Source organism: Ictalurus punctatus, chromosome 12 (genome assembly GCF_001660625.3).
Source record: "Ictalurus punctatus breed USDA103 chromosome 12, Coco_2.0, whole genome shotgun sequence".
NCBI classification, from domain to species: Eukaryota; Metazoa; Chordata; class Actinopteri; order Siluriformes; family Ictaluridae; genus Ictalurus; species Ictalurus punctatus.
Genome location: NC_030427.2, coordinates 10,491,711 through 10,509,032, shown reverse-complemented (window position 1 = coordinate 10,509,032; position 17,322 = coordinate 10,491,711). Strand labels below are relative to the sequence as shown.

The following is a 17,322-nucleotide window of genomic DNA, read 5'->3' as shown; positions in this document are numbered from 1 at the left end:
GCACTCTCTGCCTGTCAGCACATGTACTTCCTGGTTCTACCCCCCCTCCCTTTCCCGGCACCGAGCGTCACAGCGGCTGCGCTCCAATCCTAGCACGCTCCAATCCCCACCCCCCCACCCCGTGCCCTGATGACGCCAGGATCAAACGTGTCTCTTCAAACGTATGCAAATTTGAATGATACACATTTAATTGTGTTCCTCCAGCGACAGTGTTTCTGGTCGTACAGTGGCATATTAATAATAAAGTGAAAGAAGTGTTTTCAGAACACTACATAGGATTTACTCGCCACTGAGAGAGGTTTCATTTGAATTTGGGTGAGATTAAGAGTGAATTATGTGGGATATACAGATATCTCATATACAGTATACAGTTATTGATTCTTACTGATGGGACATTGTAGATCTAAAACAAATACTGTATTACTGAAGTTATGGAAGTTAAAGAATTGTTATAAAGAATCTATTGAGTGAAATATTGAAAAATAACAACGCCATTTAAATGTATTTGTGAACTTGTGATTGTATTTGATGTGCTGCTTTGAATTTCAGATTCATAAGATGAATCTTTTTTTGTAATGATTTTGGGAATATTTTATTCTTGGCCAAATTTCATCCATCCATTTTCTATATTGCTTATGCAACACAGGGTTGTGGGGGTGCCTGGAGCCTATCCCAGGGGACAAGGTGAGGGACATCATGGTCAGGGTGCCAACCCATCACACATACATTCACACACTATGGACAATTTGGAAATGCCAATCAACTTACAATGCTTTGGATTGGGGGAGGAACAAAGAGTACCACGAGGAAACCCCTGAAGCATGGGGAGAACATACAAGAATCTATCTATCTATCTGTCTATCTATCTGTCTGTCTATCTGTCTGTCTGTCTATCTATCTATCTCTCTTTCACAGCTCGTGAAGTTACATTTGTTAGAAACTTCCTGTATAAATATAACGAGCTGAACTTATTGTTTAGCCTAAGAGTCACAAAACTTCAACATGCAAATAGTTAAGATCTTCTACTTGTAAACTTTTTTTTTTTATTGCTTTGTCATGGACCTTTGGATGGTCCAAAGGCAATGGACATATCATTAATGACATCTCTGTTAGTGTTGCTAATTGCTAGAAACGTGGAAACACTGCGGAACCTTTGGAACCCTGTAGAATGAATGTCATGTTTTGACAATAGTGATTACATCATTAGTAATTTGCATAATCTACTGATTACACTTCCTACAGCCTCTGAGTCATCTGATGAAGGACTGTTATCCAAAACATTTTGTTTCTCTGGATCTTTGCATACTACACTGAACATTTACTATATTTACCTCATTACTGAAGTACATTTTAGTTACATTCTATCTATCTATCTATCTATCTATTTGTATTTTAACACTATTGTTCAAACTGTTTACTAAGGGAGAATAACTATGGGGTTTAGTGTGTGGGGGTTTATGTGATTTATTCGTACTATATATATAAATGAATATTTAAATATATTAAATGTTTTGTCAGCTTTCTAGGCTTTCGCCAGCTGGAGCCTTGTAAACCCCGATGCTAACATGGCCACACTTTGGCCACTGCCAGGCTGAAAGGTTCCCTTCCTCCATAAGACAGGTCTTGGAAAAATTCAAAGGCTTCAGACCTCTCCTGAATGCAATAGAGGAGGAGGAAGAATGTAAGGGTTGTGCTGAGGTATGCTTTTGAACCTTCTGAATGTGTCCAGAGCATTCACCAAAACTCTGCTTGGGCAATAATGTTCTTCACTATGATCCTAGAATGATGAGAAAGAAGACTATGAGGAACATTATGAAGAGAAGGAAGTACATGAGATTGACTCTCCAGATGATCCAATTGTTTTCCTTAGTTTATCAGAGAGACAGGGCCAAACCTCCCGAACCATGTCTATCAAATGCACCGACACTGAAGTGGAAATGGAGAAAGAGGAAGTTTTTTACTCTCTAGAGGAGGATCACAATCAAAGCAAATGTAAACCTTCAAATTCAAATCAGTCCTTCCATGGAGATGTTAATAGTAACAAGATTAATAGTAACCTTAAAATTATTATACAAGATTATCTCAACATGACTGTGGTGTGGTCCTTTCTACTTCAGAAATATGTAGCTTCCATTTCCAGGCAGTATACTGGCTCGATTAATAGGAGCCTCACTGGCCGAATCAGAGATCAGACTTAATCTTCTACTGGTCATTTTACAAGCAAATCACACTTACACAGGGTAGAACACAAAAACACCCAGCAATCACTCATATGCTTCATCATTCAATTCAAGTAATAAAATAAATGTTATCTTGACTAAAAAAATCCAAAAGTCTAAATAACATACAAGTTGAAATGCATAAAACAGATAAGAAAAACCACAGACCCCTCCGAAACTATTGGAACGGCAAGGTCAATTCATTTGTTTTTGCTGTAGACTGAAGACATTTGGGTTTGAGATCAAAAGATGAACATGAGACGATAGATCAGAATTTCAGCTTTCATTTCCTGATATTTACATCTAGATGTGTTACGCAACTTAGAACTTCCTTGCAATAAGTGCATCAAGCCAATGACATACCGACATCACCAAGCTGTTGCATTTTTCTTTTGTGTTGCTTTTCCAGGCTTTTACCACAGCTTATTTCAGGTGTTGTTTGTTTCAGGAGGTTTCTCCCTTCAATCTCCTCTTCAGGAGGTGAAATGCTGCTCATTTGGGTTGATCAGTGATTTGGCCAATCTAAAAACTTTCACTTTTCCTCTGATGAAGTCTCTTTTTGAGTTTTCGGTGTGTTTTGGATCATTGTCTTACTGCTTGATAAAGTTCCTCCAGATTAATTTGGATGTATTTTTCTGTAAATTGTAAGACAGATTGCTTTAGTAGACTTCATTCATTCATTCAATGAATGAAAGCAAAGACATGGCAAAAAGTGTGATATGTAAAAGAAAAATAAAAATTATTTGAAAATATCATACATACATTGGAAATTGTAAGCTGAAAATGTTCCCAAACAGGGGAAGAGGGTTTTTTAAAATCTTTTTTTGGGCTGATGCCATTATTATACAATTGCAATCAAAATTATTCCAATTTTTTTTAAGTGAAGACCTGGGGCTCGAACGTTCCGACACTCAGAGTCACGTGAATGGACAGAACGTGAGGCTTCGGGCGTCGTCGATCACGTGACTCTGTGAAACCAATGACACGCCCTGATACGGGGCTTCACTGGAAGTTGTGTCGCGCGCTCGCTACGTGCTGTAGTGGAGTGGATCCGAGGCCTAACATCCAAACTGCTAGCGTTTCGGATAATTCACCGACTTGCTTGTGGAGTACACACACACACACACAAAACAGCATTTGACCAATTATTTTGTTAAGTGTCGTCTTATTAAAGCGCGGTATTAAAATCGCTGCAATTTATCTCATTTTGAGTTTTTTCTTGTGCGAAGAGCGCGGAGGTTTAAAAGCTAGCCAGACGTGCTAGGTCCTTTAGCTAGCAAAATAAACAAACAAACAGGCCACTTTTCAAGTTTGAACACTTTATAAGAGACGTTTATTAGTGGTTAATTGAAGTATTTCTCGATTAAAGCGAGTGTTTCTCTCCGCGTAAGTGTTAAAAGGTGTAAATGTCATCTTTTATGCTACTTTGTTTGGACTTCAGCTAAAGTAGTTCGGTAGATAACGTTAAGCAGCTGCGGCTGCCTGACCAAAACACTTTGTAGGTGTGTGAACTGGTGTGTAATTTACAGTTTAATCCCGTAAACAGCATTTGTTTGCAAAGGATACCACGTAAATTGCAATTTAACCCGAAAATAACAATTTTACATAAAAAAAAACAAAAACCCAGCACTTTAAATTTAAGTAAACAAAAGGAAAAATGCGAGGCAGCTCTTCGTACGGGGACAGAGACCGAGACCGTGGACGGGACCGAGGGTGAGGACTTGCACTTTATTTTACTGTCTTTTTATATTTATATTAGCTTCTTGAATCTGCTCTTGAGTAATAATAATATAAACATGGATTATCTATATCAGCCATGTGTCATTGAGTTCGCTGCGGTCTTAAACAGGAATCACAAATATTTTTGGATTTCTGAATGAATAATAAACATGAGTGTGAAATGTTACTACGTCATAAAGTATAAGAGCCAATCAGGTACCTGTATGCAAGTTCAGGCCTTGTATTGACTCGATCCGTGCGTTTACATGACAACAATAATCCACTCTTAACCCAATTAAGACCATACTTTGATTAAGAAACTGCCATGTAAACAGCAATTTTTACTTACCTTAATCTAATTAAGGTCATACTCGAATTAAGCACTAATTGAATTAAAACATGTGGAGTACTCCTGTTTTAGTCGCATTATGGACGTGTATTACAGACATGTAAACACCTTAATCACGTTATGAACGTCGTGTGAGAGTTTTCACCGCGTTTTGCGACAGGACACGATCACACACAGCAGTTTTACGGCGAACAAGAGAGTTCGGCTGCGTCCTAAACCGCATACTTGCCTACTATAGGCCTGTAGTGGGGAAAAATACATGTATCTCGGCCACTAAACGGCTTCAAGCAGTTGTCTATTAGCACATATAGCATTACAAATAATTAACTGCACTTAAAGCGTTTGTAAAAAAATTTAATAAAAACACCCAAAACTGTATACGGTACCATAACGAAGACAAACTGTATGTTGATGCATGAAATTCTGGAGGGACGTCGGACCGCGTGGTGCGGTGACGTAATGACGCTGGCTGTTAATCTAATTATGTTCTACAACGTAAAACGGGAACATGACAGGAGTATTCTAAAAGCGACTCATATAAACACCTTAATCACATTATTATCTTACTCAGAGTAAGGTCAATAATTAGATTACTGCTGTTCATGTAAACATAGTCTATAACTGGGTTATACGTGTCATTTTTAGTTATTCATACATTTCTTTCTTGGTGAGGAAATATGTTTATTCAGGCAAATCAACGCTAATTAAGAAATTTAGATTGGCACTGCGCAAAATATCGGTGTATTTATTGGTAATGAATAGAAATCTAGTCTTTTGATCATGTTCAGATAGTTTTGAACCAATCTTTATTTATTTACTTTAAAAAGTAGACATATTCAAAAACAGCTTTAATTGCTAGGCTTTAGAAATTTTAAGTTTAGAAATGTTTAAGTGGTTAATTAAAGTATTTCTCAACGCATTAGTATTTCTCAGTAATTGGCAGTAAAAAAAGGCCAAATTTCAATCTTTTAAGCTACTTTTTTTTGTTTTAGCTATAGTAGCTAGCTAAAAAGTTGTTTTTTTTTCCCCTCATGGGATTGTAACTGATTGGTTTCAACTCCTGTGTTTTGTTGATTAATTATGAATAGAGATAACTAGCCTGATAACATTCTAGTTTGAATTCAGTATAATTGTCTTGCTTTATGTGATGAAATCCCCTGCCTCCACTACAGTTCCCACTTCTTTTTGATATAAGTGCCTATCCCCAACTGATAGTGATGATTTATGAAATGCATCAGAAATAACTACTTGTGTAATTGCTGAACTATGATAACCACAACTCATGGAAAAAGTAATAAATTATGCGCTTTGTTCTTGTGCCCTCCAGGCCCCGCTTTGGGTCCAGTCGTGGAGGTCCTCCTCCTAAGAAGTTTGGGAACCCTGGAGAACGACTGAGGAAGAAGAAATGGGACCTTAGCGAGCTGCCAAAGTTTGAGAAAAACTTCTACAGCGAGCACCCAGAGATCCAGCGCATGAATCAGGTGGGAAAGAGCTGAGTCATATACTGACCTGTATTATACAGGATATCGCATTTAATCAATTCCTCAAACACTTCCATATAAATATATGTAGTCGATAAAGACAGTGTTCATTCTCAAATAGTTTCTCGATAATCAGACTGCATTATTCTCAGTCAAAAGCTATTATATACAAACTATTTATAACTGTAATACAGTAGTAATGTTTATTGGATTTTTAATTAAAGCCTAGTTTCAACTACATGATTTTAAGCTTAAAGTTGCTGAGCTCACCGACAAAGACCCTCTGGTCGTATGCAATTCGCTCGCCACTCGGCAGTCGATCGTTGTGTGAACTACTCAACGACTCACCAAAGAGGCTCGCCAACACATTGCCGAGGCATCGCCGGCGCCACACAGATATTTGGCATGCTGAATGTCTAGAGCTGTCGGGCGACTCCACATCCTGTGGTGTGAAAAGTGTCGTCACTGGCAGTGATTGTGGCAACGAGCTACAGCCAGTGAGAGAGCAAGACATGGGGTGAGGTCACCGTGAGGAAAGGAAACCCGTGAAACCTTTGGCAGAAGCAGAAAAGGGAGAAGCTGTACAAACATTTTTTACTCACCTCCAACTCTCTCTGTAGCACACAATCCCTGCTGCCCGTGTGTGCTAATCCATTCTTTCACCCACTTTCTTTGTCTATTCCATTTTGGGGTTTGTTCAGCACAAATCATCGCACAAACAGCATGCACCGCTTGTTTCTACATCCATCTCCAAATAAACAACTCCTGTTTCACACATGGTTTTCGTGTCATATATCCGTGTCACTTCTCACGTGTGTTTTCGTGACAAAACGTAGTTTGGACACCAGATCAAGTCGTTGGGTGACAGAGTCGTCAGATCGGGTGACTCCTTGCTGCAGAGCAATCAGGTAGTGTGAACACCACACCGATTACAAGACAGCAAGTCGTGTAATGTGAAGAGCACAATGATCTCCCGACGTTGAAAGTCGTGTAGTGTGAACTTGGCTTTAGCTGTTTGTCTTCTTGTCCAGATTTTTTGTGTACCAGTCAAACAAAAAATGTATTTATACTTATGTCAAAATATCTGTGTAAGTGAATTATTACATAATTATTATGCATAAACTTGCATCAAGTCAATAGGAAAGAGAACGAAATAAAAAAAAAAGGAAGTCCAGTTATATTTGACAATTAATCGTCAGCCAAAATTTTCAAATACTGTTCCAGTCCTATATTTCTAACCTTAGATGTATACATGAAATATTTACTAGTTAGGCATGAGACGATCCGAGACGCATCCTGATTCAGGCCTCACAAAACGATATTGACGCACATAAAATATTCAATTTTAATACATTTGTTCTACAGTGATGATAAATCTTCAGTATCATTACATTGTGTTGTAAGAAAAGTAGATCAGGAGTTATAATCTAAGGTGTAATTTCCCTCTATCTTTAACATGTTGCTTTAAACTTGTCGTAAAGGTAATTTTTCACAGCAATGTTATTAATGTGGAAAGATGTTTGACGGTGGATTGTGCCTTAAATGATTAGGCTGAATAAGGGATTCCTGTCATAACTGTTCCATTTATCCATTTGACCACCTGAAATGCCAGAGTGTGTCACATTTGTGAATTTAATTGTACAGATAGGGGGGGAAATCAATTAAAACGAGGCTGCCGGCCTTGTGTTTGCCACGTGCCATAATGCTTCCTTCTGATTCGCTTAACTTTTTGGACCATTAAGTGAGTATGCTTTTGAGTCAGTTAGGTTCCCACGCGCAATATTCGTGCTGTGTGTGAGACTGGTGCTGGAGGTAGTGTGTAAGAACAGGTCGAGCTCATGATGAATATTAAACGAAAGTGTATGTCACAGAAGCAGAATTCATCTCGCCATTTTTTTGTATCACGATATTCAAGACAAAAAAATTCTGTCTCATGCTTATTACTAACGTGTTTACTCCTGTACATTTCACAGTATGAGATCGAGGAGTTTCGCCGAAAGAAAGAGATCACTGTCAGGGGCTCTGGGTGCCCGAAGCCAGTGCCAAACTTCCACCAGGCACAGTTTCCTCGTGAGTAAACTCACCGTTGCGGATATTACAGGGAATGTCTTATAGCATGCACTTAGCACACAAGTGTCAGACTAATGGAGTGAATGATCTAGATTAAGGACAGCTTTTAAGTAATGTACATGCTAGGATTAGGCAGTATAAACATCATTAGATAAGACAATAAAGTCTCCAGGCTTTTACGTATCTTACTATTGTGTGTTGTTTTTCCTTTTTGTCCTAAGGCTTGTAATCATGTTTTTACGGTTAAATTTATTCCAGAGATTTAGATTAAGCAGACAGGCCATTATTATCCTGTTATAAATGAGTTCATCATGTAGGCAATGAAACTGTAATTTTGCAGAGGAAGGGTTAGGGTTTTAAGGGTTTCCTTAATATCTGTCCCAGAATTTTCATACTGGGATGTGAAATATTTTTAGAGGAGCTGTAATTTAGATTTGATTAAAAATGTGTTTTGATTTTTTTTTTTAAATTAGCAAAAAAAAAGAGGGAATGTGTTTGTGCATTGTAGAGTATGTGATGGATGTACTGCTGCAGCAGAATTTCAAGGAGCCCACAGCCATCCAAGCACAAGGCTTCCCCCTGGCTCTCAGTGGCAGGGACATGGTGGGCATCGCGCAGACCGGATCTGGCAAAACACTCGCTGTAAGTACCTGCGTCTTCAATGCAAGCTGGAAAAAAAAAGGGCTGGTGGAAAGATACTCTGTGACTGCGTGTATGAGAAGGATTTGAGCCCAGAATATCCAGACTGTTTGTATTATGTTACAGGAAGTTATTTTGACTCCTCTCTCCCACAGTATCTGCTTCCGGCCATTGTGCACATCAACCACCAGCCGTACCTGGAGAGAGGAGATGGACCCATCGTGAGTGCTTCTGTGTATTTTAATAAGCGCCTGCTTGTGTTTTTCTAATATTAGGAAAGACTGTTATAATTAAACTTGCTCAGACTCATTGTCTATCTTTACTACTGGTAGATTGATCCTGTTATTATTCATTTAAATTCAGATTCTTAAAGAAAAGGAAATTTTGTATTGTTGACTAGAACGGCTCCCTGATACTAACTTGATGTTTCGTAATCCTCCCCTCTCTGTTCTCCTCAGTGTCTGGTTCTGGCTCCAACACGTGAACTAGCACAACAGGTGCAGCAGGTGGCGTATGACTACGGCAAGTCTTCCCGAATCAAGAGCACCTGTGTGTATGGAGGAGCCCCTAAGGGTCCACAAATCAGAGACTTGGAAAGAGGTGAACACAGATGCCTGCAGTGACATTAGACAGTGTGTTAAGCTTTGAAGTACAGGTCTCCTGTACACAACAGTCTGATGTTTAAAAAAATAAATAAATAAAATTTAACCCTAGCTACTGTTTCCTGCAGGTGTTGAGATTTGCATCGCCACCCCTGGTCGTCTGATCGACTTCCTGGAGGCAGGGAAGACCAACCTGCGCCGATGCACCTACCTCGTGCTGGACGAGGCAGACCGCATGCTGGACATGGGCTTCGAGCCACAGATCCGCAAAATTTTAGATCAGATCCGGGTATGCCACACACTTCAAATGTTGTGTTAATAAAAGAGCAAATGAGTGAACCATCTTTTCCGAATTTTACAGGAGTCGCTAGTTATTACAGATCAGAGTTTAAGACCGCAGGGAATTTAGACATATGGGAAATGTATCTGCTTCTAGCTACACAGAGTTTGTCGAGTTGAATTTTAACCATGTTCAACCAGGAAGTGTTTGCCTGTATGAAGGACAGTTTGGAGAACCCTAACCCAGTGACTATTAAATACAACAAGCACTCAACTGTGCCTTCTTAGACAATTATCATCAGAATAAAATTAGATAAACAACCCATGCTATTAAACTACCATTGCAGATAATCAGAACCCCCCACCCCCAAACACACACACTACATATGCGCTCATGGAAAATGCTGTTGATGGACCGCAACTAACCAATTGGACTAGCACTGTTTAATGTTACATTTATCTCACTGTGCTTATTTAGCAATGCATTTTTTTTTCATTTCACTGCTGTTCTGGTTTTGTTTATCCCATAGAACGGTGATAGTGATGTTTTTGGTACTCTGAAAATCACAAACCCCCATAATGGTGAAATCTCGAAGTAGCCTTCATACATAATAATAATAATAATAATATGCAGATTCTAGAAAGGTACAAACGAAGAGTATATTTCTAATGAATTAGGACTTTTTTTTTGTAGATAGATCTGCTTTTTCCTGGTAGCCATTGAATTGTCCTTTCTCTGTCTGACTGCCTTTTACAGCCGGACAGACAGACACTGATGTGGAGCGCTACCTGGCCTAAGGAGGTGCGTCAGCTGGCAGAGGACTTCCTCCATGACTACATCCAGATCAACATCGGGGCCCTGGAGCTCAGCGCCAACCACAACATTCTGCAGATCGTGGACGTCTGCATGGAGAACGAAAAGGAAAACAAGTAAGACTTGTCCTGAGTGTTAATTTGAGGAAAAACTCCTTTCAGTCTGAACCGCTATGAATTGACATGGGATAAACGGTGTTGCCCATAATGCATAATAATACGATGATATTATAGCAAAAATAAATGTATAGAAAATCATGGTCATGATTGCGGCGCACGATTTTGACTTTCTTTTTTTTTTTTTTTCCCCCTTCTAAAGATTTAGTAATGATTGTATGGAAATGAGAGAATGCAACCTGTAGCAGCTAATAATTTTAAGACTGACTTCCAAAGCCTCCATTTCATGAATTCCACAAGTATCTACATATTCTCTTGTTGTGCATACAAGGACAACTCCGTATGCACTAAACCAGGTCACCTGAAATGTCCGTCATGGTGAGACTAAAGTTAGGAAACAACTCTTGAGTCAAAAATGATGGGTACATTGTGCTGAGATTTCCGGCATTAGAGGAAAACTGGACGGAATTGAAATCGCTGAGAGCCTCTCCCTATGTTCGATTATATATGTCTGAAAAGGGGTTAATTTATCTGATGGCACATTGTAAATGAATTACCTGTGACATAAAATGTCTTTTTGATGTGGGTTTCATGAAGATTTACATAGCGAAACAGGAAAAGTCAGTGTGGCTAAAAAAAGTTGCAGTTCCCTTTGTGTTTTGCTTTGTGTGTGTAATAATAATACACAAGGCTGCATCGTCTGACAAAATCCCATCATTTGACCGTGCACTACAGGACAGTGCTTAAGGCTTAGGAATTTACCCCCTGTCTGAATGTTTAACCCCCCCCCCCCCGACCCCCCAAATATGCTATGAAAAATGTCTAATCTAATTGTGTCTTGTCTCTTTCTTCACAGGCTGATTCAGCTGATGGAGGAAATCATGGCAGAGAAGGAGAACAAGACCATCATTTTTGTCGAGACAAAGAAACGCTGTGATGAGCTGACGCGCAGGATGAGGAGAGATGGGTGAGGGGATAGTAGCAGAGCAGAAAAGTCGTAAATCAGCAGTTACTACATCAAGCACTATGTGACTTTAACACCCAAACTGTTCAGTCCAAGCAAAAAAGCTCAACACACAATTTATGGTTGCTGTCGAACATCTTATAAACATGTTTCAGTTATCTACCTTTTTATGAATGATGTATTATTCATATACAAGCTTCCCCGGCAAAAAAAGTTGAGAGTGTAATTTGTGTGAATTAAAATAGTGGGAATAGCTGGGAACTTTGAGCCTTTTATGTTGTAGTGGTATGTCCAAAGTGTCCGTAGTGAATGAATGGGTATGTGAGTATATATGTGATTGTGCCCTGCGATGGATTGGTACCCTGTCCAGAGTGTACCCCGGCTTGTGCCCGATGATCCCTGGGATGGGCTCCAGGTTCCCCGTGACCCTGAAAAGGATAAAGCGGTATAGAAGATGGATGGATGTTGTAGTAGTGTTATTTGGTCACAAGGTGAAACACCACCAACACAGAAACCATGTCTTACAGTGTGTGTTGTTCTGTTTGTGTAGATGGCCAGCAATGTGCATTCATGGTGACAAAAGCCAGCCAGAGAGAGACTGGGTCCTTTCAGGTAACGACTTAATGAATTTCCAGCGTTCTTTTTATTATCCAGTGAAGTCTTGGAGCTCTGTAAATAGGTGCGTTTCCACCAAGGTTCCACAAAAAGGTTCCAAGACAAAAACGAACCATCGTTGAGAACCTAGAGATGAGATTATAATTATATCCTTTTTTTCCTCTGCTGGGTGAATGATTTACATCCAGGGGAAATGAAACTAAAGTTCCCGAGTTTGTGAAAAGGTTCCTGTGGTGGAAGCTTGCCTAATCAAAGCTCTCCGTTTACATGAGGAAACAATTAAAGGTTGTATGATTAAATGTTGACTGGGTGGGGATGTAATGTAATGTATTGAAGCACGGCTGTGTGAGCTTAGTGCCCCTCTTCTGGTTTCAGAGTTCCGCAGCGGTAAAGCTCCCATCCTTATCGCTACTGACGTCGCCTCACGTGGGCTGGGTATGTGCTCAGATTAGAGGGAGATATTTACACAATCCCTTTAAATACACACACACACGCACGCACGCACGCACACATGTATACCTACATTTATAATGAAATCACATTTCACCCCAACACGAATATATATTTATTTGTGAGATGATTTTATTTATTTATTTCAGTTTTGCGATATAAACCTTTCCCTTTGTGTGTGTGGAAAATGCCCCTCAGGAACAATTCTGAAGCCTCCTTTGTGCCATGATATGGTTATTTTTATCACTGGTCTCTTTGTGAACGAGAACAATTCTCCATCTTTCTCCCTCCCTCTCTTTGTCTTTCTCACTCTCCCTATTCTCCAATCCCTAACATTTTAATGTACACTCTATTTTTTGTGTCCTTTTATTCTTCTTTCCAGTTGTGCTATTTATATAAAAAAAAAAATAATAAAAAAAGGCAATCAGTAAATTTCAGATGTCCGACAGCCTTGTGGAAGACCGTGATTGCTGGATCCTTCTTTAGTTTACAACCCCCAAGCCACCTTTTGCACATTAAGCCTTATATTGTCTGTTTCTTGTTACTGCTGTTAAAAAACGACAACAAAAAAACCAAATCATCCTTCAAAACGGGGCTCATTGGCTCACTGTTGACCCTAATACGGACCTGGGGGAGATGTTGGGCTCCCTTTGTCTTCCCTGGGTCTTAATACCAGTCTCCTTCTTGATCAAACTGTGTCCAAATATCCTGTGAAGTAACAAAGGGAAGTCCAAATGCCACAGATGACCAATGGTTTGTTTTCTAGACTCTTTCCTATTGACTGTGAGAGGCGAGAGCTTTGGAGCAGGTGTGTTATTTGTGTCTGTTCTTTTTATGGAGAAACCTGGTTTGAAGAAGAGGAAGTGGGTTGTGTTGAGTTGCCGGCTCCACAGTACGTCTCACTCTTTCATTGTTCTCTCTCCCCCCCTCAGGCTTTATGAACTCCCTAAATGGCAACTCAGGCAGGCTGTGCTAAATTGGTACAGCAGCTGCCATCTACCATGTAAGCAGAGCCCTGTGAGGCGCTTGCACAGAGCCTGATCTGGATAAACCCACTCCTCAACTTCTTCCGTACATCAGCCCTCCGCTTCAAGACTGCAGAATCTTAGAACTGGACTGCAGCATTATAACCGGGGGTCTTCAGGACTGTGGCATCTCTCATAAACTTTCAGATCCGTCCTTGATTGGAATACAAATTGTCATGGTTACAGCGTTATGGAAGTAATTGGCCAAGTAAATAAAAAAACAAAAAAAAAACTGGGACACCAAAACAAATAGTTGATCAAATTGCACGATGCCATGGCCCTTTTGGATATGTTAGGATAAGACATCTGTTAAGTCTGACCTGGGCTAGTTCCAGGAGAGATGGAGAGGGAGAAAGACAGATGCAGAGAGAGAGAAAGAGAGGGAGAAAGTTGAGTGCTGGATCCAGTCCGGTCCGGTTTGTGGAGGCCCTGCAACCCGGCGAGAGAGAGAGAACTGGAGGGGAGCCGGTTCTGCTCCCGCCAGGCGTTGCTGGTGTCGTGCCGAGGGTGAAGGGGGGGCAGCTGAACGCATGTGAGCCCACATATACCTCTTCCTCTCGGGCCTCTCCACTGGACCTGGGACTGATCTCAGTCAAGACTAACCTAACATAGGGTAAGTATCTGACCACGTCCCCAATAATGACAGCTGTGGTACAAGAGTCATATAATCCTAAGCTTTCTTTTGATTTTACCTTTGTACACACAGTAATACACTTATCTTATAAGTAGACAAAGTTTGATCCTGTTTACACTTGGTCACGTCAGGCATCGTTTCTGGATTGTATCCTGATTGAGTTTTCACCACATGCATTCACACTCGCTGACTTAAAATGCATTACTGTTTAGCAGGACTGATAATTTATCGCTGTATCATATAATATATTCAAATCGCCTCATAACACTCGACAACCAACCCTTCGTGTGGCGCCTTCTCATGAGTTTGGTTTTATCATTCTGTGCGGTAGTTAAGCTATAATTTTAATGGAGTTTTTAATCCCTTAAAATCAGGGGACGACACTAACTTTAGCTATGTCTTTAGCACACATCTATCTTTTGTTTCATTTAGCTGGTCCCTTCGTTGCAGCCGTCGTAAATGTTAACATGGCCCATGGATTAATTTGGAAGATGATCGTGACACGTTGGCTAACTTCTGAACGTGTTGCACAACGTTCAGTTTTGCAGACGTCTGCTTGGGATGTGTTTTTACATATTTACAACATCTAGCTAAAACATGTCCGTCTCCAGAAGTGGCTTTGTTCGATTCTGATTTAAAATCCATTTCATATTCTTGAAATGATTTGTTGTGCGGACGATCCCTATCCAGGTACAATCTTGATATTTTTCCGCGATGTGAGAATGACCAGGTGTAACGGGGTCAGTCAGGCCTGACACGATCATGTATATTAGTCCCAGATGTTATGAGATTATCTGCCGATTTGTAGACATCGCCACCCACATGCGAAGCTGTCAACCGCTGCCCTCAGCCAAAAGGAGACGGTACTCGATAGGGTCACTAACAGTGTTGTCTGAGCCACCTCTACCTTTTGTAATGAGAAACAGACTTTTCACAGAGTTGGTTATCCACATGGATGTGCCAAAACGTCCTCCATTTCTCCAGTTCTTCATTTTTGGCATTTATTAGACTTTACATCTGTAGGAAAACGAGCAGTTAAATTGGTTACTGATTTGCACATCCAATTGGAAAAAGCTTCAGTACTGAGTAGTATGGTAGTAGTTCAAATTAACCTTAATGCTTAAGGTGCAAGATGAACAAAAAAGTAATTTAGTGACCTTTCTGAATGTTTGAGTGTACATGCTTGTGATATATTTTGTCCATACAGTGTAAAGCGTTTGTCATCATAGCTTAGTTCCTGCAAACAAGATATTTATTAAATAGGTGTGCTTAATAAATCTATTGCTGTCAACGGTCATTTACCAACAGGTAAGTCACATAGTAGCCTGTAGTTTATTTGGAAAGGCCACCAATAGTGATGTGCTGCACGTTGTTATTCTGTAATCACGCACAGTATGGCTATGACGGCCGTAGATTGAATATTCTTACCAGTAGAAGTATTTCCACACAGTACGTTTTCCTCTGATTAATTCTTCTTTTACACATTTCCACTATTCTTTGCCCAAAACGCTCTCTAAAGATGTGGAAGACGTGAAGTTCGTCATTAACTACGACTACCCGAACTCTTCCGAGGACTATGTGCACCGTATCGGGCGTACTGCCCGTAGCACCAACAAAGGCACAGCTTACACGTTCTTCACACCCGGAAACCTGCGGCAGGCCCGTGACCTGGTACGGGTTCTAGAGGAGGCCCGGCAGGCCATCAACCCCAAACTTCTGCAGCTGGTGGACTCTGGACGCGGGTCAGGAGGTGAGCAGCGGAGAAACTGACAGATTTGTGCTTTGAAGCTAAAAGGCACTTTTACACATGCAATTTTTTTTTCCTGAATCCTGGTACGTTTAAAAGTCCTTGGGTCATAATTTGATTAAAAAAAGGTAACAGTAAAACTATCAGCCTTGTCCAGTTGGGAGTAAAAACGTCTTGGGTTTATGAAATCGACTTGGTTTGATTGTAGTTTGTGTTGATGCTCTGGCTGTATTTGAGCTTGGTTATCTCAGACGAAGAAGTTAATTCAAAGCCGTTATATCATTTAGGAGGACGAATGCGTTACCGTAACTCCAGCTCCAACTCCAACAACCCCAACCTGATGTACCAGGATGAGTGCGATAGGCGCCTGCGCTCCGGCAGTGGAAGCAGTAGCAAGGACAGCCGGGGCGGCGGCAGCTACCACCGAGAGGGGCGCTCAAGCCGTGACGACAGATCTTCCTCCTCGTCTTCGTACCGAGATCGCAGCCGAGATAGCCGGAATAGCTACAGCTCAGGCGATCAGTACCAGAGCTACAACAGCAGCGGAGGGGGAGGGTACAGCTCAAGGGCTGGTGGAGTTTCACAGTCAGGTGGTGGCAGTAATGGTGTGTCAGGCGGAGGGCAGCAGAACCAATCCGGACCACCACAGGGCCCATTTAATCAGGGTCCTCCTCCACCACCACAGTCAGGGCCTGGACCGGGGCCACAGCCCCTGATGGCCCAGCAGTTTGCCCCACCTCCACCACCTCAGCCCATGATGGGATTTATGGGTCCAGGGCCATACTCGTTCGGTCCACCTCCGCCACCCCCTCCTCAGCAGCAGAGAAAGTAAAACTTTTACATTAAAAAAAAGAGATTATCTAGTAGTAGTAGTTAATCACTCCCGATCCACTACAAGAGTGAAGAAAGCTCAGTAGAGATCGGTGTTCTTTTTTTTGCCTCTCTGTAGACCTTTTCCTTCCTCTCTGTCTCAAAGATGTGTTGTGGCTTTTGAGCAGTTTTGAGCAGGCGTGTCATTCAGGGGTCGTGGAGGTAAGGGCTATGCATATTGTTATCTGGTCATGTATCAACTGATCATTACATACAGCAAGCTCTTGCACGTTGTCTGTGGAACTGCTAAGTGGAACATTTGTTTTAATTAATCACAGATTAAGGAACCTTTTTTGTTAAGAACCAGTTTTGTATTGAGGAGAATAAAACATTTAACAGATTGATAAGATGATAATATTAGGCTACTCGTTATTAGTACTTCTGCATGTTACTTTTCATTTCACATATTTAGCTTTTTTTTTTTTTTAAAAACAGCTTCTCCCTCTGGGGAGCTCTGATTGTTATTGCTCTATGCTAGTTCCCTGTAATGTATAATCGTTTCTCTTAATAGCTGGTTTAGGCTTGTTATTTCTGTTAGCAGTACAGAAGATTACATATCATTTCGATGGTAGTCATTTTTGTGAACATGCCAGTGATGTACTGTAGGTTGAATAAGCTAGCTTGGGATTACGTAACCCGTTTGTTTTATTTCTAATGTCTCATTTTTAATAAAGGGGGTCGACCTACCAAAAAAAAAAACCTTTGTGGGGTGCATGAAATTTTTACTGA

General features: G+C 40.7%; 1 protein-coding gene and 1 long non-coding RNA gene across 3 annotated transcripts; both read left to right on the top strand.

The window, feature by feature from the left end:
• The first annotated feature begins 171 nt into the window (after positions 1 to 171).
• On the top strand, positions 172 to 2,071 carry LOC108273149 (uncharacterized). Its single transcript, XR_001814260.3, has 4 exons — positions 172 to 315; positions 647 to 684; positions 1,519 to 1,698; positions 1,782 to 2,071. It is a non-coding gene; the product is annotated as an uncharacterized LOC108273149 (long non-coding RNA).
• A 971-nt stretch (positions 2,072 to 3,042) lies between these two features.
• On the top strand, positions 3,043 to 16,948 carry ddx17 (DEAD-box helicase 17). Of its 2 annotated transcripts, XM_017482170.3 has the most exons (13): positions 3,043 to 3,932; positions 5,615 to 5,768; positions 7,742 to 7,838; positions 8,347 to 8,480; positions 8,633 to 8,698; positions 8,936 to 9,077; positions 9,208 to 9,368; positions 10,116 to 10,288; positions 11,145 to 11,255; positions 11,803 to 11,864; positions 12,243 to 12,302; positions 15,496 to 15,726; positions 16,011 to 16,948. In XM_017482170.3, the coding sequence occupies exons 1-13, from the start codon at positions 3,877 to 3,879 to the stop codon at positions 16,553 to 16,555; spliced, it is 1,992 nt and encodes a 663-aa protein (XP_017337659.1). In that variant the 5' UTR covers positions 3,043 to 3,876; the 3' UTR covers positions 16,556 to 16,948. The 2 variants fall into 2 exon arrangements, with proteins under 2 accessions (XP_017337659.1, XP_047014833.1); XM_047158877.2 differs by lacking the exon at positions 12,243 to 12,302 and having other exon boundaries at positions 3,211 to 3,932.
• The last annotated feature ends 374 nt before the right edge of the window (positions 16,949 to 17,322 follow it).

What these genes read in the sequence shown, in the direction of transcription:
- ddx17 (XM_017482170.3), top strand. Translation starts at nt 3,877, where the DNA reads ATGCGAGGCAGCTCTTCGTACGGGGACAGAGACCGAGACCGTGGACGG. An exon ending in CCACCAGGCACAGTTTCCTC is followed by an intron (nt 7,839 to 8,346) that starts GTGAGTAAACTC and finishes TGTGCATTGTAG; the next exon opens with AGTATGTGATGGATGTACTG. An exon ending in CGCAGGATGAGGAGAGATGG is followed by an intron (nt 11,256 to 11,802) that starts GTGAGGGGATAG and finishes CTGTTTGTGTAG; the next exon opens with ATGGCCAGCAATGTGCATTC.